Source organism: Symphalangus syndactylus, chromosome 10 (genome assembly GCF_028878055.3).
Source record: "Symphalangus syndactylus isolate Jambi chromosome 10, NHGRI_mSymSyn1-v2.1_pri, whole genome shotgun sequence".
In the NCBI taxonomy this organism is placed as follows: domain Eukaryota; kingdom Metazoa; phylum Chordata; class Mammalia; order Primates; family Hylobatidae; genus Symphalangus; species Symphalangus syndactylus.
Window position 1 is genome coordinate 23,167,708 of NC_072432.2, and position 25,117 is coordinate 23,192,824.

Genomic DNA, 25,117 nt, shown 5'->3' on the forward strand with positions numbered 1-25,117 from the left:
TCCCACAGTAGGCCATCTGCAGGCTGAGGAGCAAGGAAGCCAGTCCAAGTGTCAAAAACTCAAAAATACGGAAGCCGACAGTGCAGTCTTCAGTCTGTGGCCAAAGGCCTGAGGGCCCCTGGCAAACCACTGGTGTTGGTCCAAGAGTCCAAAAGCCGAAGAACATGGAGTCCAATGTTGGAGGGCAGGAAGCATCCAGCACAGGAGAAGAATGGAGGCCAGAAGACTCAGCAAGTCTAGTCCTTCCACGTTCCTCTGCCCGCTTTTATCCTAGCTGCGCTGGCAGCTGATCAGATGGTGCCCACCCAGATTGACGGTAGGTCTGCATCTCCCCGTCCACTGACTCAAATGTTAATCTCCTTTGGCGACACCCTCACAGACACACCCAGGAGCAATACTTTGTATCCTTCAATCCGATCAAGTGGACATTCAGTATTAACCGTCACAGCCTTTATACAATGTTCAGCTTCCGGGTTGCCTGTCTCACATCCACCTTCTGTGCTCTGTAGTAATCGAATCCAAACACACAAACAGTAGAGTCAGAAGGTGAAAAAATAGAGAAACAGAGAGCCATGTACACCTGCCCACACAGAGACACTGAGAACCAGATCCAACTGCATTAGAAAGGTGTTTCCAATGTTTACAAGGCGAGATTAATTAATGAATTCTAAATCATACAGTGCCCCTTCAGGTTGAACAATGCACAACCTCTATATCCCTGAGTACCAGTGATTAATAGCTTTAGTAACCTGAGACATTTGTATTAACAATTATTTACAAGAGCTTTTACATATGTTACCATATCTATTCTGAAGATTATTTTTTGGAAATTTCATTAATTTGTCATTTGACAAATTTGAGTGCCTGTTATAGACTAGGTATGGTTTTATATGAATTTGAGGATAATATTTACTAAAGTAACACTTGCTGTGAAAGTGTGCATTTATATATACACAAATCTTAATTTCCCAAGATATGCCTATTTTTAATAAGATTATTTTTTATTTTAACTCGTAATTATTCTTATATTGAAATGGAAATAATGGATTTTTTAGGAATGCCTTCTTTCTCTACAACACTTTTTTTCTTTTAAATATTTAACTCAGATGCCTTAGAGGTGTTCAGAATATTTGAGTGAATAAATAGAAAATTTGCATTTCAAATTGCTGAAAATTATACATAACCTTACATAGTTCGTGTTGTTCTGAAGAACCAGCCCAACATGGTTGTGTCTTGGTTTCCATCTGTAAAGTACAGGTCACTTTCAGATTATAAATACATATTTAATCTTACTCTTAAAATTTGTTTCTGCCGGGCACGGTGCCTCACGCCAGCACTTTGGGAGGCCAAGGTGGGCGGATCACAAGGTCAGGAGATCGAGACCATCCTGCATCCTGTCTAATATGGTGAAATCCCATCTCTACTAAAAATACAAAAAATTAGCCAGGTGTGGTGGTGGGCGCCTGTAGTCCCAGTTACTGAGGAGGCTGAGGCCAGAGAATGACGTGAACCCAGGAGGCGGAGCTTGCAGTGAGCTGAGATTGTGCCACTGCGCTCCAGCCTGGGTGACAGAGCGAGACTCCATCTCAAGAAAAAAAAAAAAAAAAATTTGTTTCAAAAATTAAATGGGTCAAATAGCCTTTAAATTACTTTGTAAAATTTAGTATATTAAAACGATGTGTGCCAAGACAAACAGAAGCAAATGAAACAAATTATTGGTTATAGAAATACAAAATTCAAAGGTCCTTCAAATAGTATGAATCTATGCACTGTAGATTACAATAAATCTAAATATATTATCTGAAGACAGTTACAATTGAAGCCAGATTTTATGTAAGTAACTGAATGCAAAGAAATTGGATTGCTATAGTCATTTTCTATTAAACTGTAAATGCATTGTTGATGTTTTGCTATATTTTGTTAAGGACTGAAAAATATGAGGTATAAGAACATCTAAATTTTTAAATTTTTACTCAAAAATATCTTTTTTTTCTTTTGGCTGAGTAGGAATTATGTTGATAAGAGTTGAATAAATTTGTTTATTAAAAGATAGGCTTACTGAAAACACCTTTTCTGAAGGGCTTACCAGTTTTATCTGTGAGAAATGATGTAACAGGTTATGAAAAAATTTGCCCAGCTATTTTTCTCAGAACGATTTCAGAGCAAAGCAGACATTAAGTTCATCTTACGTGAAACTGAGTGGGTAGGAGGTGGCTGATGTTTGAGAAAGTCCAGGAGGAAATGACACAGTTGATTGTCTTGCCAATAAAAAAATGAGAATTTCCTTTATATTTTAGCTTGAAGAAAGGACTAGTTAAAAATAACCACCATCATCAATAGCTAACCAAAATTCAGAACCAGAACTTAGTAGAAGAGTGTAGACAGGATGGCATGAGTTGGATTTTTTAAAAAATGTGGTAAAGGATACATAACACAATTATTATTGTAGTCATTTCAGCTGTACCATTCAATGGCTTTAAATATATTCACCATGTTGTTTAACTATCACCACTCTGTATTTCTAGAACTTTTCATCATCCACTGTCCAATGGGCTCTGTGCCCATTAAACAATAACTCTCCATTCTCCTCCATCGTCTACCTCTCACTCCTTAGTAAACGCTCTTCTTCCTATCTCTCTGAATTTACCTATTCTATGTACCTCACATAAGTGGAATCACATAATATTTGTCTGTTTATGTTTGGCTTATTTCACTTAGCAAAATGTTGAAAGGTTGTACATATAGCAGGTATCAGGAATCCTTTTTATGGCTGTATAATATCCCACTGTATGTTCATACCACATTTGCTTATCTGCTAACAGACACCTGAGTTGCTTCTACTTTTTGGCTATCATAAGTAATACTTCTTTGAACATTGTTGTACAAATATCTGTTTGAGTCCCTAATTTCAGTTCTTCTGGGTATATACCTAGAAGTAGAATTGCTGGATCATATGATAATTATAGTGTAACTTTGTGAGGCATTGCCAAGCTGTTTTCCACAGTGGCTACACCATTTTACATTCCCGCCAGCAATGCCTGAGGGTTCCAATTTCTCATCTTCTCACCATCACTTGTTATTTTCTGTTTTTTTAAAATAATAATTCTTTTGGGTGTGAAATTGTATTTCATTGTAGTTTTGATTTACATTTTCCTAATGACTAATGATGTTGAACATCTTTACATATGCTTAGCTTATTGGCCACTTGTGTATCTTTTTTGGAGAATTATCTGTTCAGGTCCACTGACCATTTTGTATTTGGTTTTGTTGTGGTTATTGAGTTGTAGTTGTTAATATATTCTGGATATTCATCCCTTAATCAGATATGTGATTTACAGATATTTTCTATTTTGTGCTGTCTTTTCACTTTCTAGATAGTGTTCTTTGATGGACACAGTTTTTAATTGTGATAAAGGCCTTTTTATCTACTTTTTTGTTGCTTGTGCTTTTGGTATCCAATCCAAGAAATCATTGTCAAATCCGATGTTGTGAAGATTTTCTTTCCTGATGTTTTCTTCTAAGAGTTTTAGAGTTTTTAGCTCTTATGTTTAGGCATTTGATCCACTCTGGGTTAATTTTTGTATTTGGTGTAAGGTAAGAGTCCAATTTCATTCTCTTGCCTGTGGATGGCCAGTTTTCCCAGCACAAATGCTGTTCTTTTCTCATTGAATACTTTTGGCACCTTGTTGGAAATCAACTGCCCACATAGGTTTATTTCTGGCCTCTCTATTCTATTCTATTGGCCTATATGGCTATCCTTATGCCCGTACCACACTGTTTAGATTACTGTCATTTTGTAGTATGATTTGAAATCAGGAAGTGTGAATCCTTCAACTTCATTCTTTTTCAAAATTGTTTTGGCTGTGCAGACTCCCATGAAATTCCATATGAACTTTAGGATGGGGTTTTTAATTTCTGCAAAAAAAAAAAAAAATCGTTGGGATTTTGATAGGGATTGCATGAATCTATAGATTATATTGGATAATATTGACATCTTAACAATATTAAGTCTTCCATTTCATGAACACACGGTATCTTTTCATTTATTTAGGTCTTTTTCTTTCAGCAACCATTTGTAGTTTTCAGTGGACAAGTCTTTTGTCTACGTAGTTAAATTTATTCTTAAGTATTTTATTCTTTTTGATCCTATTGTAAATGGAATTTTCTTAATTTTATTTTCAGATTGTTCATTACAAGTGTATCAAAATTCAACTGATTTTTGTGTTTTGATTTTGTGTCCTGCAACTTTGTTAAATTTATTAGTGCTACAGTTTGTGTGTGTGGTGTGTATGTGCGTGTGTGTGGTGTGGGTATGTATGTGTGTGTGTGTGTGGTGTGCATGTGTGGTGTGTATGTGTGTGTGTGATGTGTATGTATGTGTGGTATTTGTGTGTGTGGTGTGTGTGTGTGTGTGTAAGCTTTAGGACTTCCTACATTTAAAATCAGGCCATCTGTGTACAGAGATAATTTCACTTCTTCCTTTTTAATTTGGATGCTTTTATTTATTTTTTTCTTTCCTACATGCTCTTACTAGAACTACCAGTACTAAGTTGAAGAGAAGTGATGAAAGCAAACAAAAGCACCAATCAGAACACCCAGTCCTGACATTTGGAGGGCTAAATACTTGTTGCCCGGCCTGGCCTCACCAAGCTGCACTGGGCGTGTGGGCTGCTTCCCCCTTCACAGCTGCCTGACACAGCCATAACCACAGGGAGAGGCTGAAATTCGCTGAAATGTACCAGCCTCTTTATCAAGCTCTCCCTTGGATGCTCGAAGTTTCTGACTAGACTAGTTCCAAAATACAGATGATCTTTGACTTAGGATTGTTAGACATAATGATTTACCCACTTTATGATGATGCGAAAATAGAAATGGTGCATTCAGTAGAAGCTGTATTTCAAAAACCATACACCCATTCTGCTTCTCACTTTTAGTACCATATCCAATAAATTACATGACATACTCAACACTATATTATAAAATAGGTTTTGTTAGATGATTTTGAAATAGAAGAGTTCCCTTATGACCCTCGCAGGGCGTGTGACAGGAATGAGGCTTGTTCCTTTGGTGCCCTGCTGCTCAAACCCTTAGGGGAAGCATGCAGCATGCAGATGGGCAGGTGCAGAGGCTGTGGGGAGTGCTTTTGGGCTCCGGCCCCACGGCAGCATCTAGGACTCCTGAAGCCCAAGTGGGCCTGTGTTACAGTGTGCTCTTTCAGCTATACCATCTGCAGACAGCTTGTGTTAGTCAGCTCAATAGACCCTCTGCCTTATCGCAAGGACAGGGAGCCAGCGTGACAGCCTGAGTTCTTGCCCAGTGTACTGGAAGAATCAGATCACATGTGGGCTGGAGGGTTGAGTGCAAGGTTTTATTGAGTGGTGGAGGTGGCTCTGAGTGAGATGGATGGGAAGCTGGAAGGGGGGAATGGAGTGGGAAGGTGGTCTTCCCCTGGAGCCAGGCTGCCTAGCAACTGGACTGCTCTCCAACCACCACTGGCCAAACTCCCCTTGGCGTCCAGATGTCCTTCTTCTCTCTTTCTCTGCTGTGCCACCCCACTGCTCTCCACTGCTGTGTTCCTTCACTCTCAATGTTTAGCGCTTGTGTCTGTGCCCACTAAGGTCTCAGGTTTTTGTCGGCACAGGATGTGGGGTGTGGTGAGCCAGAGTGGTCTTGGAAATGTAACATTTGGGCATGAAAATAGGAGTGCCTGTTCCCACTTAGGTCCGTGGGCACAGGTCCGAGGGTGGAGCCCTCACCAGGGATCCTGCCCTTCTCTACCTAGCACTTCTCTGCCTCCTGTCCCTATCAGTTTTGCCCAATTGGAAGCTAATGTAAGTGTTCTCAACACGTTTAAGGTAGGCTACGCTAAGCCGTGATGTTTGGTAAGTCAGGTGTATTAAGTGCATTTTTGACTTACCATATTTCAACTCACATTGGGTTTAACAGGGCCTAATTTGATCATAAGTAGAGAAGCATCTGCAGTTGCTTCAGTCAGTTCCTGTCCATTTGATGGCTGCTTAGATGGAGGGATGAATTCCTGGAGCTTCCTATACCACCATCTTCTGTGACATCCCTTCCCCAAGATTTGGATTTATTTTTTGCCCTGGTGGCCTCTTGTAGCCTGATAAATCTTTGTTTCAACGAGGTCAAGGTAATGGGGTAAATTCTTTGTGGGGTGGTTGGCTGCATTTTGTTTAAACTGCACAGATTTTAGTACTGATCCTAATTTTTAATTTTACTAATGTGATATACACACTTACGTAATTAAAAAACAAACCCTGGGCCAGGTATGGTGGCATACGTCTGTAATCCCAGCATTTTCAGAGCCCAAGGCGGGCGGATCACTTGAGGTCAGGGGTTTGAGTCCAGCCTGGCCAACATGGTGAAACTCTGTCTATACTAAAAATGCAAAAAATAGCCGGGCATCATGGCACGTGCCTGTAATCCCAGCTACTTGGGAGGCTGAGGTAGGAGAATCACTTGAACCCGGGAAGTGGAGGTTGCAGTGAGCCCAGATTGCGCCACTGCACTCCAGCCTGGGCAGCAGAGCAAGACTCTGTCTCAAAAAAAAAAAAAAAAAAAAAAAAAAAACCTGAGTGTGATTATATACATAATTCAATTAAATTGCATTTGCTTCTGAAATTTATATAAATCTAAATTAGGCAGTCACTTTTCGTGTATGATTTATTTATATTTGAAAGCCACAAATGACCCATTTAAACTATTTTTTTTTCATAGGTTAGTGAAACAATGTCTTAGAAACATTTTTGTTTTCTCTGTTCTGTTCTATAACAAACATTTTTTTTTTCAGTCACGTACAGCCTTAGTGACAAAGAAACATTGGTCCTCTGTCCTACATTTTCACTATCTTTTTCCCTCTGGTCAGAATAATCTCAAATTTACATGTTAAAAACAATCAGTAAGAGAACTATATCACATTTTTAATAGGATGGAAAGTTTTCAACTTTATCACAAAGACAATGAATGTGGAGGCTTTCCGTTTGAAGATAAAACTATTCATTTAAAAAATTTTAAAAATTAAAATGTTTCCAGTAGCTTCTTTTTGAATTACTAACATATTCCACACTCTAGTTAGTAATGGTTTGGCCAGCTAATCGTTAGTTTCTGCTTTAAAATGTTCTAAATTCCTGTTTTACTTTTGAAAAATGACAACATAGATGTTTGGAGGGTTATTTTCTGCTTAATGAAAGATCTAGAAACATTTTTTATTCCAAGAAAAAATTTCACATGCCTTTAAATAAAGATATACCTTTTGACCAAACAGATTTTCTTTTTCTTTTTTTTCTTTTCTTTTTTTTTTTTTGAGACAGAGTTTCGCGCCTGTCACCCAGGCTGGAGTGTAGTGGTATGATCCTGGCTCACTGTAACCTCTGCTTCCCAGGTTCAAACGATTCTCTTGCCTCAGCCTCCTGAGTAGCTGGGCTTACAGGTGTGCATGACCACACCCGGCTAACTTTTGTATTTTCAGTAGAGACGGGTTTTCGCCATGTTGACCAGGCTGGTTTCAAACTCCTGACCTCGGGTGATCTGCCTGCCTCGGCCTCCCGAACTGCTGGGATTGCAGGCATGAGCCATTGTGCCGGGCCAGATTTTCTTTTTCTAGCAAGGGGACCCACTTAAACTTGAAGAAGACTGCGATGGTTGAGGCTGGGCAGCAAGGCTTTACTGCAAACCCTTTACCACTGTTTTTTCTGGCTTTCTAGAGAACTTTCTAGCAAAAGGTTTCTAGAACTTTCTCCTTCCTGGCCTAACTGACATTCCCTGTTAGGTGTAGCCTCCCTTTCACTTTTCTTCTGCCTGGAGGAAATGAAGCTGCATGGAACTTTCTCTTCAAACTTTCCAAGAAAAAAAAGAAAGGCTCTGAGCACTGAATGTGGAGACTGAGGGGGATGAGCTTCAACTCTGAAGTGTTTCCAGCGTAAAACTGTCCTTTCCAGGGCCCGTGTGGCTGTCACTTCAGAGTGGAGGTTGTCTGCTGAGGGACCCCTGACTCAGCTGCTTCCCAGGGGAAGCTCCGTCTTCCGGCACAGGTAATGGCCTGCAGCTTGGTCTCCACCCAGCCCCATCTGAGCAGGCCGGGAGCTCCCGGGCCGTTTCACTTCTCTCCTTCCTGACTCCTCACCATCACCATCGCCCTCTCGCCTCCCCACCCCGCCACTCCTCTCCCACACGTGTCCCTTTCTCCCCTTCCTCTGCGTCTGCTCTTCTCAGAAGTAAGCTTACGAAGCAAAGTTGCGACTTTGAATTCCTGTTTTTCCAGCCACCCTCATGTGACAGGATGTCTCCTCAGTAGACGCTTTCCCTAAATTCAGGAGCCCTTTAAAAGGGAGGGCTTCCGCTGTAGTTCTTTTCAGCTGGGCAGCTCTGGGAACTTGGATTAGGTGGAGAGGCAGTCGGGGGGCCTCGTTGTTTTGCGTTTTAGTTCCGCCCTCCTGTCCATCAGAAGGAAAGGGTAAACCCTGGGCCATGAGGCTGCCCCTGCTCCTGGTTTTTGCCTCTGTCATTCCGGGTGCTGTTCTGCTACTGGGTAAGTCTGCTCTGAGGCAGGGGCTCTCTGACTTGGGGGGCCGGAACCCCACCTTCCTCTTCTGGGTTACTGTGGATGGGTTCGTTTCAACACCTTTGTGAGGAGGAAACGGGGTTCCCCTGCACCACACAGTCCACGGCTAAGCCTGCTGCCTTCACCTGGCGGCCAGGCATGGGAGGCCTGGAGCTGGAGGAGGGAGGAGGATGCGTCTCAGGGCTCGGCTGCTGCGCGGCCGGGAACCCTACAGACCTTCAGTGTCCTCCTGACTTCTCTCATTGCTCGTTGTTCCTTCCCTGTTTTCTTCGTGCAGAAATTTCCTGCTCTGTGGTTTACTCTTTTCTGGTTTTCAATTCACACTATTTCTGTCTCACCGCCAACAAACACCTTCTAAGTGTCTTTGGCTGGAAGGAGGGCAGCCCTGATGTCTCCCCTCGTCTTAGGTCCAAGGATATCATCGCAGATCATCCGCCCCCAAAAGTGATTCTAAGCAATTTCCATGCTTATTTTTTTTCTGCCAGAATCATTCAGACACTTGATTGTTAGAAAGTTCATCCTTATCTGTATTCTAGACTATTCAAACTGTCGCATAAGCAGATCGATTCCTGTTTTTCTTCTTTTTCTGGAGATTAGAGATTACTCATTAGGAACAGCTCCAGAGTTGTTCAAATTCTCAAATACCTTTTCCAGTCTGTCTTTTCTATTTCTCTAGACTCAGCTGCTTAAACTTCAGGATGGGAGTGCCTCGGGGGATTTTCATTGCTGGTTCTATTTGGAGATGATATAGAAGAGATTTCAAATGTGATTTTTTGGTTTCTGATCTCCCTTTATTTCTATGAAATCAACAAACACTTGCAGAGAATGGTTTGTGCCTACGATCTACTCTATGCACTGATGTGAAGGTGGGTAGGAAGTTTCCTGGGAAGAGAGTATTTTAGTACCGCAAAGGTTAAATCATATTAAGTATTGAGTAGTAGTGATTATAAAAACACAAGTGAAGGTGGTATGGTTTACACCCTGTCTCTCTCACTCACTAGCTTTGTGACCTTGGGCAGGCTACTTTATTTCTTTGTGCTTTAGTTTCCATGTCTATAAAACGGAAAGAATAATACTACCTGCCCCCATCAGGGTGACGATTCAATGAGTAGCAATATGTGAAATGTTTAGAACAGAGTATGACCCATAGTAAGAGCCTTATAAGTGTTAGCTATTAAAATCAGTGGCAGAAAAGCAGTACATGAAAGGCCAAATAAAAAGGATAGATGAAATTAATTTTATTTTTATTTTTGAGACAGACTCTCATTTTGTTTCCCAGGCTGGAGTGCAGTGGTATGATCTTGGCTCACTGCAACCTCCACCTCCCGGGTTCAAGCAATTCTCATGCTTCAGCCTCCCGAGTAGCTGGGATTACAGGCATGCACCACCATGCCCAGCTTTTTGTATTTTTAGTAGAGACGACGTTTCATCATGTTGGCCATGCTGGCCTCGAACTCCTGACCTCAAGTGATCTGCCCTCCTCGGCCTCCCAAAGTGCTGGGATTATAGGCGTGAGCCACAGCGCCCAGCCCTGATTTTACTAATATATTTTATTTCACCCAGTAACTCGGAAATATTATCACTCAACATTTAATCGATTTGGGATATTTTCCCATTCATTTCTTGAAACTAACTCTTCAAAATCTGGTGAGTATGGTATACTTATAGCACGTCTCAATTCACAGTAGTGTCATTTTAAGTGTACAATGGTCACATGAAGTGACTGGCTGTCATACTGGGCTGCACAGATACAGTGCCTAATTTTCTTTAAACTGACTCAATAACGTTTCTCAGCAATAGGAGTATTTCCCTCTTCCTGACAGCAGGATGCCCTCTTCTGACTAATGTCTTCCTCTTCATAGGCACAGATATTGGGGAGAGAAGGGGGATGCTGAAGATCTGTTTACTTGGAGAATAAACAAACAAAAAATTCAGGGGACCCCCTTCCAGATTTTTTTTTTTTTCCTACGGGAAAGCCTGTAATTTGTGTTGTTTTGTTTTTTTGAGACGGGTTTCACTCTGTCACCCAGGCTGGAGTGCAGTGGTGTGATCATGGCTCACTGCAGCCTTGACATCTGGGCTCATGCAATCCTCCCACCTTGGCCCACTCCCACCTCTCCAGTAGCTGGGACTTTGGGCTTAAGCCACTATGCCAAGCTAATTTTTAATTTCTTTCTTTTTTTTTTTTTTTTTGTAGACACAGGGTCTCACTATCTTGCTCAGGCCGATCTCAAACTTCTGGGCTCTGGTGATCAACCCACTTTGGCCTCCCATAGTGCAGGATGATAGATGTGAGCCACTGCACCCAGCCTGTAACTTTTATTTTATCTTTTCTTGGCCCAAGAAGCATGTGATTGGAGGAATTTGTGTAAAGGCAGGGCACCTGCTTAGTTAGCAGCAGGTTAAAGCTATGGGAAGCCTCAAGACCTCTCCCCTGGCTTCCTGCCCACTAGGAAAACCCATGGGAAGGTCTCCCTACTTGCAATCGGTTTATTTCTTTTCAATCCACAACCCTTCCTTCCACTTTCAGGAGAGCATCTCACAGCATTAGCACCGTAAGTCTCTGTGGGCTGCTGCCAACAGATGGGCTGGTTCTACCCAGCGGGGTCCAGGAGGCTAGAGGTGAACAGGGCTAGATGCTCACCTTTCCTACTGTTGTTCTTGCCGCGCTATCTTTTTAGCACTCAGCAGCAAGGTTTCCAGCTCAATTGGGTTAGAATCATGGTAGATGCACCATGAGAGCCGGTGGGACACAGAGGTTAGACCACAGCAAAAAAGTTTAACTTGGAAATGGGAGGGTTTGGCTCACAGGTAGCGGTGTATTGGCAAACTTAACTCCTGGTTCCTAGAAGGAAAGAAAGGAAGCACTGATTTGATTTATGCTGTTTACTGATGTCCATGCTGTAAATATTCCCACCATGGTTGATTTCAAACTACTGACTTGATGCCACTGGGGGCAGAGTTGGGAAGAGACACCAACAATAGGCTTTTTTTTTTTTTTGAGATGGAGTCTCTCTCTGTCACCCAGCCTGGAGTGCAATGGTGTGATGTTGGCTCACTGCAACCTCTGCCTCCTGGGTTCAAACAATTCTCCTGCCTCAGCCTCCTGAGTAGCTGGGATTACAGGCGACAGACACCACACCCGGCTAATTTTTTATATTTTTAGTAGAGATGGGGTTTCACTATGTTGGCCAGGCTGGTCTTGAACTCCTGACCTCGTGACTTGCCCACCTTAGCCTCCCAAAGTGCTGAGATTATAGGCATGAGCCACCATGCCTGGCCAACAATAGGCTCTTACTAGCTGCTGCCATTGGTCCCAGGGCAACATGGAGCCTTTCTAGGCTCTGGGAAGGTGCTCAGTGGGTCAGGTGGTATCATGAAAAGCCTAGAACATCTGCAAAAAATGAAAATGAGAGACGTCTTGGTGGACAGAGAAGCCTTAGAATCATGGAGCATTCAAGCAAGAAGAAACTTGGAAATGATGCATTTTGACATCATCATTTTATAGGTGAAGCACGAGGCTCAGGGAGGTAAAATGTCCAGAAGGTGACTGTTCAGCAGGTAGACGTAGATCCAGGACTTTGCTCAACAGCTTGTACTTTTCCACGTCCCCTTAGATTTCTTGCTACAACATTAGATCAAGTAAGTGCAAATTAGGTTATTCCTGTTGCCATTTGCGGGGCTCACATTTGGCTGGAAGGGATCCAACTGTGGTTCTGACATTGACATCACGCTAGTGGTATAATCCTAATACTCTTCTATTTCATTTCCCTCATTGAAATGCTGAGAAAGATAATTATTATCATGTAATTATCACAGTAGTGGTTTTTCACAATCACTCTTGAAAACTTTGATTCCAATATAAATGTATGTCTTCTGTTAAATATTGATTCTTCAAGGTATTTTTTCACAAAACTGAATTAAGTGGGAGAAAAATACGAGCACCTTTCTCCTTTTTAAATTTGTTCTCCATCTTTCTCAGTGTTTGTATCTAGAAGCCTGAGCTAACTTTTATGCTTTGGAACATATGGCTAGATTTTATATATATATATGTGTATATATATACACGTATACATATATATATATACACATATATATACGTGTATATATATACACGTATATATACACATATATACATATATATATATACGTGTGTATATATATATATATATATATTTTATTGAGGCAGGGTCTCACTCTGTCACCCAGGCTGGAGTGCAGTGGCATGATCATGGCTCAGTGCAGCCTTGGCTTCCCGGGCTCAAGTGATTCTCCCACCTCAGCCTCGTAAGTAGCTGGCACTATAGGTGCATGCCACCATGCCTGGCTAATTTTTGCAGTTTTTGTAGAGATGGGATTTTGCCATATTGTCCAGGCTGGTCTCAAACTCCTAGGCTCAAGTGATTTGCTCACCTCGGCCTCCCAAAGTGCTGGGATTACAGGCATGAGCCACCATGCTCAACCTTAGGTTTTAACAGTTGTGCAACTTTTGGTTTAATCTGCAGATATTGTACATGAATGACTGTAGTAGAAACTTAGACCTCAGGGGCCCATAGCTTCCCATAAAGCAGATGGGAAGATGTCACTGTGTACCTTTCCCTATGTGAGAAAGCTGAAGCTCTGAAGATTCAGTGGCTCGCAGAAGTCAGGTAGTCGGTAAAGACCAGAGCTAACTCTTCCTTAGGATCTTCAGACTCTGAGGCTAAGAAGTAGATAAATGGCCGGGCGCGGTGGCTCACGCTTGTAATCCCAGCACTTTGGGAGGCCGAGGCGGGCGGATCACGAGGTCAGGAGATCGAGACCACGGTGAAACCCCGTCTCTACTAAAAATACAAAAAATTAGCCGGGCGTTGTGGCGGGCGCCTGTAGTCCCAGCTACTCAGAGAGGCTGAGGCAGGAGAATGGCGTGAACCCGGGAGGCGGAGCTTGCAGTGAGCTGAGACTGCGCCACTGCACTCCAGCCTGGGCGACAGAGCAAGACTCCGTCTCAAAAAATAAAAATAAATAAAAATAAAAATAAAAATAAAAGAAGTAGATAAATTCACTACCTGGAGTGTGTTGATCAGGAAAGATATAATGTGGTTCAAAATAACACTATGTTAAAAGAAGGACTTAAATCCCTTTATCTGTATCAATTTTTTTTAGACTTTTCACTTCAAGAGGGGGAAAGGAAGGAATTAATATTTATCAAGTGTGTATTAGATGCAAATGATATGCAGGGTGCTTTACATAAATGATCTCATTTAGAAGTTCATGGTAGCTCTACCAGACAGCGTTATTTTATCCCCATTTTACAGATGAGGAAGTAGAGGCTAGAATGACTAACAGCACTAAGGCAACACAGCTACAAAATGGTGGAACCAGGATTTGATAGCAAGTCTATCAACCCCAAAGAAGATAACCCTCCACACCACGCCCCCTGAGGCTGGAAACCCTGTGGTTCCGTGTTCTCAGTCCTTCCGTCCCTCTCTTTTTTTTTTTTTTTTTTTTTTTGAGACAGAGTCTTGCTCTGTCGCCCAGGCTGGAGTGCAGTGGCGCCATCTCGGCTCACCGCAACCTCCGCTTCCCGGGTTCAAGTGATTCTCCTGGGATTATAGGCGTGCGCCACCCTCCCCGGCTAATTTTTGTATTTTTAGTAGAGACAGGATTTCGTCATGCTCACCAGGCTGTTCTTGAACTCCTGACCTCAGGTGATCCCTCCTGCCTTGCCCTCTCAAAGTGCTGGGATTACAGGCGGGAGCCACCGCGCCTGGCCGGTCCCTCTTTCTACACTGCTGCAACAGTTCTCTGCTCTTTCATTTCATCTTATTCTGAAACATGTCACACAGTCTGTACGACTGATTTTGCCAAGTTAACAATAATAATAATGAATCTATATTAAGCAATTCCTGTGTCAGGAACTCTTCTAAGCACTTTATTTAGATGATCTCATTTCATTCTCACGATGATGAGGAGGTACTGCTATTTCCCCCTTTATTTTATAGACGGGGAATTGGAAGCACAGTGTAATGTTGAACTTGGCCAAGGTCACACAGCCAGCGAGCAGCGGAGTCTGTTACCTGGGAGCCAAACCCTAGAGCTCTGATTATGTCATGATCAGATTGACATGATACATACATAAGGCGAACGAATCAGTTAGTGGGGCTATGCATGGAAGAAGAAAGAGCAGTGTAGTGTCAGCTTCTTACCTAGTAAAGGGTTTTGTTTATTTATCTTAAGGGGGATCTGGAGAGGCTGGCATTCAAAGGCTGAAGAAATAGGAGTGAGAGGAGAAACTAGCTGTGGACAGGTAGGAGGGTTCGGGATCCAGGACACGGGTATGGTGGTCGGCAGGAGGAAGGAAGCCTCTTCTACTGATATGGGGGTGAATGGCCCCGGGAAGGTGTAGATATTCGTATCTTTAACGTGGTAGGAGGGAAGTTGGAAGAGTTTCTTGGCCTCTGTTTTGTCCTTGCAGGCAGACCCATACTGGGTTCATATTTTGTATTTTTTCCAAATGGCCAATTGCAATGACCTAAATCAGTAGTCTCCCTGAATATTTTGGGTCTGAATGAAGGATCAAAGTGACAAATGAAGTAATTCTCCATTTTTTTCTATTGTTCAACATTTCTTTTCTTTCTTTTTTTTTTTGACACGGTGTCTTGCTCTGTCGCACAGGCTGGAGTGCAGTGGCACGATCTTGGCTCAGTGCAAGCTCCGCCTTGTGGGTTCAAGAGATTCTCCTGCCTTAGCCCCTCATAGCTGGGATTACAGACATGCACCACTACATCAGCTAATTTTTGTATTTTTGGTAGAGACACGGTTCCGCCATGTTGGCCAGGCTGATCTCAAACTCCTGACCTCAGGTGATCTGCCTGCTTTGGCCTCTTGTTCAACATTTCTTAGACTAAGACTCTGACTAACACCCCCCATCAGCCCCCAGCACCTGGCATAGCTTCTTGAATGTACTAGATGCAGGGTAAATATTTGTTTTTCACTTAATTTGGGGTCTTTGGGGAAAGCATAGGTACATTTATTTAACTGAGGCTGGTGAACATATTTCTTAGTTTGGGTTCCCCAAGAAGCTTTCCACAGACAATTGCACTCTGGTTTGAGGGCAAGTTAGTTTATTTGGGAAGTGAGCCCAGGAAACACTGGCAGGGGAACGGGGAAGTGAGACAGAAAGGGAAGGTGTGTGGACACCCAGTGACCGCTGTGGGCAATGGAGCGTAGGAGCTCTGGGCGATGGTGTGGAATGGGTGCCTCGGACTCATCCCTTCCAAGGTGCAAGAGATTTAGAGCCTTCAGCAGTTCTCCTTGGCCTCTGATGAAGGCCTCCTCCTATAGGGCATTCGTTTTCTGACCCATCTAATTTGTGCCATGTTTGAGCCTAGCGGGCACTGATAGCCAGAATAGGCCCCCAAGCCAAAAGACGTGGTGCTGGCATTTGGGAGTGGGTCCTGCATGCACCTAAATAGTGAAGGCCAAGGAGAAATAGTATAAATCTGGAGGCATCTGCTACAGCTACTTGCTGCTTTTCCTCTTATCTGGCTTCTCTGTCTTCCAGAAGTTACTGTCTTTTGTGTTCCAGTGTCAGCATTTTATTTGCTGATAGTCAGGAAAATCTAAAAATCTATAAGAAAATGTAGCATATCATACTTATCACCCTGAGCAATCACCTTTAATAACCTAATTTTCTTTGCTAGTAGGCTTGGGAATTTAATGACTTGCTCAATGTCGTGGACTAATTTTAAAAATGCTTAAAAGAAAATCCAGGCCAGGCGCGGTGGCTCACGCCTGTAATCCCAGCACTTCGGGAGGCCGCGGCAGGTGGATCACTTGAGATCAGGAGTTTGAGAACAGCCTGGCCAACATGGTGAAACCTCGTCTCTACTAAAAATACAAAAATTAGCCCCTGGCCAACATGGTGAAACCTCGTCTCTACTAAAAATACAAAAATTAGCCGGGTGTGGTGGCACATGCCTGTAGTCCCAGCTACTCAGGAGGCTGAGGCACGAGAATCGCTTGAACCTGGGAGGCAGAGGTTGCAGTGAGCTGAGATCACACCACTGCACTCCAGCCTGGCGACAGAGTGACTGTGTCTCAAAAAACAAAACAAAAACAACAACAACAACAACAACAACAACAAAATCCACACCTATGTTACTGGATGTTTAGTCTTTAATCATTTTTAACCTGAGATATTGGGTTGAAACTTGCTGCTTCTTTATTAAATGTATTTTGGCCCTTGATATTTTTGCCCCTGGAGTTAACCACAGCAGAGAGTGTGCTCTGCGTGGCAGGAAACTTATCTCTTTCGTTTGTCTTTGTATTGTCATTGGCATAGCATCTGGCATGTGGTCATTGTTTGTCAAATATTTGTTGAAAAATCAATGTGAGATTAGTAAGATCAAGTTAGAATGGAAGGAGAATCACTGCAATTCTGGAAATAAATTTCTGATGTGTAAGGATTAAAAAAAGAAACTCACATATTCGATCCTACAAATGAGATTGCAGAGAAATGAAAACAGCAACCGACTGTGTTGATCCGTTCATCTTTGCTGTATTTCTGTTACAAAAACATAATTAGTATGGACAAAAATAGGATGTTTATAAATGTTAGTGTGGTTAATATTGGTAAAAATGCCACAAGCTGCTTTTTGGCCAATGTCTTAAATATGCCTTCAGAGGAAGAAGTATGACATTTTAAGTCAGACGTGTTGCAGAGATGATGATAAAAGCAAAATGACATGCTGATTACTGGGGGAGAAGAATAATGCACGATGAATGTATCACCATAGAGCAATAATTTTACATTTCCTTGTATTGTCTGGCAAAGGCAATATCAAACTTACACTGCTTCCTAATGGCAAAAGATAAATAAAGGAAACAAGAATAGATAAGTGTGTATTGAAATAGAACCTTTTCATTTCCAAGTACTCTTTTTGTAAGTATACACATTTCTAAATTTCTCTTCAGTAAAAATAAGCTTTCAGGGGGACAAACGAATATTCAGTATACCTGTAATCATCCATCTGTCATTAGATAAATAATTTATCTGGGTTACTGGTCAAGATGCTTCTGCTTTAATAAACATTCTTTCATTCATTCAACTAATTACTTGTTGAGAGATTATTTATGCTCCCCAAAGAGGGACTGCAGCACTAAATCAGAAAGATCAAGTACCTCATCTCATGAAATTTACATTCCAGTAGGGGACTACAGACAGAGCATTAGTAAACAAATTGAAGAAGAATATATTTTAAGATGGTTATGGATATTATATGGTAAATAAAAGAATAAAATGAGTTAGGATGATCAGCCTGCTAAGATGTTGACACTTGGCCGGGCGCAGTGGCTCTCACCTGTAATCCCAACACTTTGGGAGGCCGAGGTGGGTGGATCACTTGAGGTCAGAAGTTCGAGACCAGCCTGGCCAACGTGGTGAAACTCTACCTCTACTAAAAATACGAAAATTAGCTGGGCGTGGTGACATGCACCTGTAATCCCAGCTACTTGGGGAGCTGAGGCAGGAGAATAGTTTGAAATCAGGAGGCCGAGGTTGCAGTGAGCCAAGATGGCGCCACTCTACTCCAGCCTGGGTGAAATAGCAAGGGTCAGTCTCAAAGAAAGAAAGAAAAGGAAAGTTGACACTTGAGCTATGACCTTAGTGAGCATCCCAAGAAGAGGGAACTCAAAACATGCAGTCACTAATGCGGAAGTGAGCCTGGAGGGTTTGAGGAGCTGAAAGGTGGTGTAGTTGGTAGTGAGGGCTGATAGGTCACTGTTCCCTTTCTAATAAACAATGATATAGGGGCTGAATGTATTTTTCCTGGGTACAGGTGTTCCCTTTTGCAAGGTTTAAGTTGTTGAGAACTTGTAATTAGAAATCCAATCTCCTTCCCACCCAGAAAACCTCTCTATAAAGGTAGATGAGAAAGAAAAGAATTTTATTATTGAGTGAACATTCAACCAGAGTATGGTGTACATCACAGGCAATCTGCAAAAGAGAGGGGAAAAACAGAAAGAAATCTCACTCTTGTAGGTAGCTCAGTGAAGACCACCTATTATATTAGGTAGGTTTTGCAATTTGGCATCAGGTGACAAGTCAGGCCCGGCTCCTCCCAGAAAACTGGGAGATCAGGTGTTATCTTTTTCGATGATTCCATTTTCAAGAGAGGAAGACTAGAGCCAGACCATGGTGGCTTGGCCTGGGATGGTGGAAATGGAGCAAAGAGAATGAATTAGGGTATGTGTATTAAGTCAGAGTTGTGTGTGTGTGTGTGTGTGTGTGTGTGTGTACACAGGGAAGAGGAGGGTGGAGAGAGGGAGAGAGAGAGACTTATTTAAGGAATTGGCTCACGCAATCGTGGAAGCTGGCAAGTCCAAAACCTGCAGGGGTAGAGGAGTATGCGGGAAACTCAGGAGAGAATTGATATTGCAGTTTGAGACTGAAGCAGTCTAGAACTGGGCGAGGTGGCCCATGCCTGTAATCTCAGCAGTTTGGGAGGTCGAGGCGGGAGGATCACTTGAGCCCAGGAGTTTGAGACCAACCTAGGCAACAAAGTGACACCCCTGTCTCTACTAAAAATAAAAAATATTAGCTGGTGTGGTGGCACAGGTCTGTAGTCCCAGCTACTCGGGAGGCTGAAGTGGGAGGATTGCTTGGGCCCAGGAATTCAAAGCTGCAGTGAGCTGTGATTGCACTACTGCACTTTAGCTTGGGCAACAGAGCAAGATCCTGTCTCGAAAACAGATGAACAAACAAAAACAGAAATAAAGCAGTCCAGAGGCAGAATTCATTCTTCAGGGAATTCCCCCTTTTTCTTCTTCTTCAGCTTGTTTCTCTTAAGATCTTCGCCTGATTGGATGAGGCCCACCCACACTGAGGAGGGTGAGCTGCTTCACTCAAAGTTAGCTGATTGAAATGATCATCTCATCTTTAAAAAAATTCCTTTATAACAACATCCAGTCTGGTGCTTGATCAAATATCTGGGTGCCAAGACCCAGCCATGTGGACACATAAAATTAACCACTGCAGTGTATTTTTGGGTAGAGCCGGTAGATTTCACTATTGTCTTAGAATGCAAAAACAAGCTGAAAATCCAGGAAGACTCCAAGGTTTTATCTTATGGATCTCAGGGGATGGTGGTGCCAAGAATGAGAAAGAGAAGTTTGGATGTTACTCATTAAACGCTGTCTTAAAGTGAAATTAAGGTGGACTCAGATAAAAATTAGACATATAAAAGTCAAACAAGTATAAAAACATCTGAAGGAGGAAGATTATTCGTGCATAAAGATGCCTTCTCTTAAAAGACTGATTACCAACCGGTTAATTGACTGAATTTGACCAGTTAATAAGACTGTTATTTGACAATACAATGAAAATGGCCAAAGTATAAGGTGGAAGATATATTTACTATTATTAACAATGAGGTATTACTAAGCAAAGCTATCTGAAAAGTGGAAGATAAGTCCAGGTTAAAAAAAAAACAGTAGGTAGAATAGCACAAACAAGTTACATTACATTTAGAGGCTAGTATGGTGGAGTTTACATAAATCTATGGCAAAAGTTTCAGAGTTCGTCACATTTTGAGATTAGAGAAGATAATTTACCTTTGCATAAAGTAAATGATCATAGTCACTGTTTTTTAAAAAATCGTTTTTATTTTCCTATTTCCCATGTTTCATTGTGAGCAAAGCCCTATATTATCAAAATTCTCATTTTATTGCCAAGGTAGAAAATTACTCATTTTGTCCCACTAGGGCACGAGCAGTTACAAAATGAGATCGAGTGTGGAAGGAAGCTCAGCTAGACGGGAGGAGATTGGGACAGGTATTGTATGTTCGGTGGACAGATGTCAACTGCAGAGAAGCCAGCAGAGGCAGGTGTCCGGATCCAGGCTTTACTGAGTTCGGATTCCAAGAAATGAAAGTAGCATGAATGAGTAACCCAGCAGAGGAGGCCAGGCAGAGGTGTGAAGTTGCAGAGAACTAGGAATCCAGGTGGCATAGAGGCAGCGAGAGTAAGTCTTACTCACTCTAAGTAAGACAGCATTTAATGCGTAACATCCAAACTTCTCTTTCTCATTCTTGGCACCATCATCCCCTGAGATCCATAAGCTAAAAACCTAGGAATCTTCCTGGATTTTCAGCTTGTGTTTGCATTCTAAGGCAATAGTGAAATCTACCGGCTTTACCCAAAAATATACCGCAGTGGTTAATTTTATGTGTCAACATGGCTGGGTCTTGGCACCCAGATATTTGATCAAGCACCAGATTGGATGTTGCTATAAAGGTTTTTTTTTTTTTTTTTTTTTTAAAGATGAGATGATCATTTCAAGGTAGGAGAGAGGCAGGAGATCTGGAACTAGTGTGGACAAGAGCATATAGAGGAGCATGTCAAGGGAAAACCTTTTGAGGCAAACATTTATTATAAGCTTTAAGCTTATGGGTCTAGAACTGATCTCAGAGTGTAAGTGGTGCTAATCTCCTTGGGGCGTTCAGAACAGGAAATAGAATACGGCTTCAAAAAGGCTTTGGAAACACTGAAGGACTCTACTAGTGGTCTGATTCTAACTTTGTTTGATTTTGCTGGAATTATTTAATTAAAAATAATGAGCTCATTTAGTCAGAACCTCAAACATCTGCACTACTGCCAGCTCATTTTGAAAGAACAAGGTGAGTACATGGAATTTAGGAAAACTTCACAAAATGTGTTTATGTTTGTGTCACAAAATTAAAGCATTCAGTTACTTTCATTTCTATATTCCTTAACAATAAAGAAAAGAGAGAAATCCCTACATGAACTCAATTTTGATTTAATTAAAGGAAAAAAAATGCTTACCAGATCCTTTTTTCCTCTTTTGCAAGAGGAAGTTCCGTTTTGCCAGCTAGCAGCTATGTGCTGTTAAGTATAAGCCATCCTTACATATTTACTGAAATCACCAGTTCCAAATTACAAATATAAAAAATGTTATTTTTAAAGTTATTCTCATAAAATATTCTCTCCAATGATATAAAACTTACATTGATTTATCCTTTATTGCAAACTTCACTATTAAATTATTAACAAATAATACCACAATGTGTTGAGATGTGTCACACTTCAAAATCCTATTCTAGTCCAGGCGACATGGCTCCCACTTGTGATCCTAGCTCTTTGAGAGGCTGAAGTGGGAAGATTGCTTGAAGCCAGTAGTTCAAGACCAGCTTAGGCAACACAGTGACTCCATCTCTACAAAAAATAAAAAATTAGTTGGTTAAGGTGGTGCAAGCCTGTAGTCCCAGCTACTTGGGAGGCTGAGGCAGGAGGATCACTTGAGCCCAGAAGTTGGAAGCTACAGTGAGCCATGATTGCACCACTGCACTCCAGCCTAAGCAACAGAGTGAGACCTTGTCCTTTAAAAACAACAAACAGACACATACCTTTTCTAGGACATACATGCGTTTAATTTTTCAGTTTATTCATATTACACAAATTTTCTTTTCCCAGTTGATATTATTCCTTTCTATTTTCTGCCTTGTATGTTCCACTCCTGGACAAATCTTGGGCATGTAAGGTGGGCCTTTGCATGAGACTCCTCACAGTGAACTAGGAGATTTTGAGGACATCCAGCTGAGTGCTGGTACCTTGGCAGGCCCTCAGTCCAGGTTCTCCCTCCAGCTTCAGGGATTCTCAAAGAGAGCTGGCCCAGGCTCAGTCATCAGTACCTCTTTTCCTGCAATGTTAAGTCTTTAGGGAAATAGAAGAGTTGGAAAATTTGACCTCAAAGATTGTCCTTGTTACATGAATCCACTTACCCATGCTTGCTTTCTTCTTCTTTTCCTGCTTCTGTCTTTTTAAACAGACACCAGGCAATTTTTAATCTATAATGAAGATCACAAGCGCTGTGTGGATGCAATAAGTCCCAGTGCCGTCCAAACTGCAGCTTGCAACCAGGATGCTGAATCACAGAAATTCCGATGGGTGTCCGAATCTCAGATTATGAATGTTGCATTTAAATTATGCCTGGGAGTGCCATCAAAAACGGACTGGGTTGCTATCACTCTCTATGCCTGTGACTCAAAAAGCGAATTTCAGAAATGGGAGTGCAAAAATGACACACTTTTGGGGATCAAAGGAGAAGATTTATTTTTTAACTATGGCAATAGACAAGAAAGGAATATTATGCTCTACAAGGGATCGGGTTTATGGAGCAGGTGGAAGATCTACGGAACCACAGACAATCTATGCTCTAGAGGTTATGAAGGTGAGATGCCTGGAATTTTTACCTTTGTGTCGAAATTTTCTCGTCTTCTTAGTTAGAACCTAATTCAAGAAACTCATCATGTTCTTGTTTGGCGTGTACTAGAAATATCAGTTGATCAGCATCTTTGTGTTTTCAACTATTCTGTAGGACTACTCTGAGGACATGATGGTGCATAAATGTGGTTAAAAAGTCCTGAATGATACTTTAGCTATTTTTACTTAATGGGAAGGCATTCTTTTAACTTTCTCTGAGGTTTTATTTTTTTAACTATGGGCTACATTTTTCAGAAAATCATTTTCATTGTAGTCTTTGACCCAAAGCCTTCTAGTTAACCTTATAAAGTTGTAGTGATAAATACGTTTAGCCAAATATTTCTTTTCCTTTAAGTTATCCCTGGAAAAATGATCCATAGAACATTCTTTCCCAATTTAGATTGCCTAAGATGAAATCTCAGCAGATCCCTTGGCGACATGGGATTCTAAATGTTTCTGATTTATTTTGTCAGGTTATGGGTAGAGACTGTAATAATCAGAAGATTATAAAATGTGAAGGATTAGCTTGTAAATTAATATGCAGTCTACTTAGCCATCAGAGAAGGTGATACCTCCAATGCGGTGGGAAGAATCCTCTTATATATAGTTGGTTTCTTGACCTCTTGAAGGTTAAATAAAATCAGGGTATTTAGTTCTTTCTTATGTTGACCAAATTTCACTATGTGGTGGCTGCACAGAAAACAAAACAAAAATACAACACAACTTGAAGCCTTGTTACAAAGGCTGGTCTCTTGAGTGAGATGATGTTAAAATCACATTTTAGGTTTGGATACTTGGTTATTGTGAAGTGTCATCTAGAACAACCTCAAGGTCAGAGAAAGAGCCTACTTTTGGGGACAAGAGATAACCTGTTTCCAAAATTGTTGTGTTACTGGGCTACTAAGATTGGTTGAACCTAGCTTATCTCAGCTAAGACTGAGCATAGCAATTTAGTTCTTTATAAGGCAATAATTTGTGAGCTTTCTATTTTCCATCTAGATACAGAAGAGGAGAGAGTAGGAATTGAAGTACAGTGAGAGAAGGGCTCAGAAATAAGTTATTTTGAAGCATTTTTCAAACATAATATAGGTTTAAAAGTGATATGAGAGGTAAGCTAAGTGAACACAAAAAAACCTTTCAGGAGAAACTCAACAGAAAATTACAAGGAAGGAGAAGAGTGAATTAAACTTGACCGAGTCAAATTCCACAGATGGGACAGTTGTGCTAATTGAGGAGTTTAACTTGAGGAAGATTGGTGCTAAGAAATCGGATTTTTATTTTATTTTAAAATATAATATTATACTTCCCTCACCCCCTACCCTTTCTGTTTCCCCACTGGTTTTGAGACAAATATGCATAGGGTTTGGGCTAACAGTTCTCAAACTTTAATATGCTTAAGAATCACTTGGAGAGTTTGTTAAAAATACAGATCCTAAGCACACCCTTCTACTAGATTCTTAATACACATATCGGTAAAAAGCCCAGGAATCTATTCAATGATTTCTATGAAGACCTGGGTGATTCTGCAGCATAGGGTCTATTGACTACATTTTGCATACTCTCCAAAGATCTCCCAGCACTTAAGATGATCCTGCTCCTCAGTTCTAGCTCCGCAGAGTGACCATGAGATTGGGAACACACATTAGAACTGAAGACAGTGTCGAGAGGATGTATTGTAGGGTCTCTGTATCTCTGATGAGAACATGGGGGAGGGGGTGGAATTGTGGAACTTTTTGAAAATAGGAATTATTTTGGAAGAATGGAACCAGAATTGTAGACTTAAATGGATTTGATGGTTATTAGGAAGTTCAGACTCCAAGAAGAAGACAAATTGACTGCAGTTACATGATGTGTCAGTGAGGTAGTTGGGGTTCTTTTGGCCTCATCAGTGTTGGGTGTATAGAATGGCTAAGTAATTATTAAATAGAGTTAGTTAATAAAGCTGGCAGATGTGGTGGCTCATGCCTGTAATCCCAGCACCTTGGGAGGCTAAGGCGAGAGGATCACTTGATTTCAGGGGTTCAAGACCAGCTTGGGCAACCTAGTGAGACCTAAACAAAATGTAAAAATAAGCTTGGTACTGTGGTGTGCACCTGTAGTCCGAGGTATTCAGGAGGCTGAGGTGGGAGGATTACTTGAGCCCAGGGAATTGAGGCTGCAGTGAGCCATAATTGCACCACCTACTGCAGCCTGTGTGACAGAGTGAGATCCTGTCTCAAAAATAAAATAAGTAAATAAAGCTATATCTCATTGGCATCTATAAATCCAGCACT

General features: G+C 41.5%; 1 protein-coding gene across 2 annotated transcripts in view; it reads left to right on the forward strand.

The window, feature by feature from the left end:
• The first annotated feature begins 7,887 nt into the window (after window positions 1-7,887).
• The window catches only part of MRC1 (mannose receptor C-type 1), a 103,477-nt gene continuing 86,247 nt past the window's right edge, over window positions 7,888-25,117 (forward strand). Inside the window, exons 1-2 of one of the 2 annotated variants that reach the window (XM_063610096.1) lie at window positions 7,888-8,051; window positions 22,411-22,812. In XM_063610096.1, the coding sequence (XP_063466166.1) occupies window positions 22,548-22,812 (265 nt within the window). In that variant the 5' untranslated portion in view covers window positions 7,888-8,051; window positions 22,411-22,547. Of the gene's footprint in view, window positions 8,052-8,372; window positions 8,549-22,410; window positions 22,813-25,117 lie in introns of those variants that run through there. The other variant, XM_055296683.2, reaches the window with a different exon arrangement.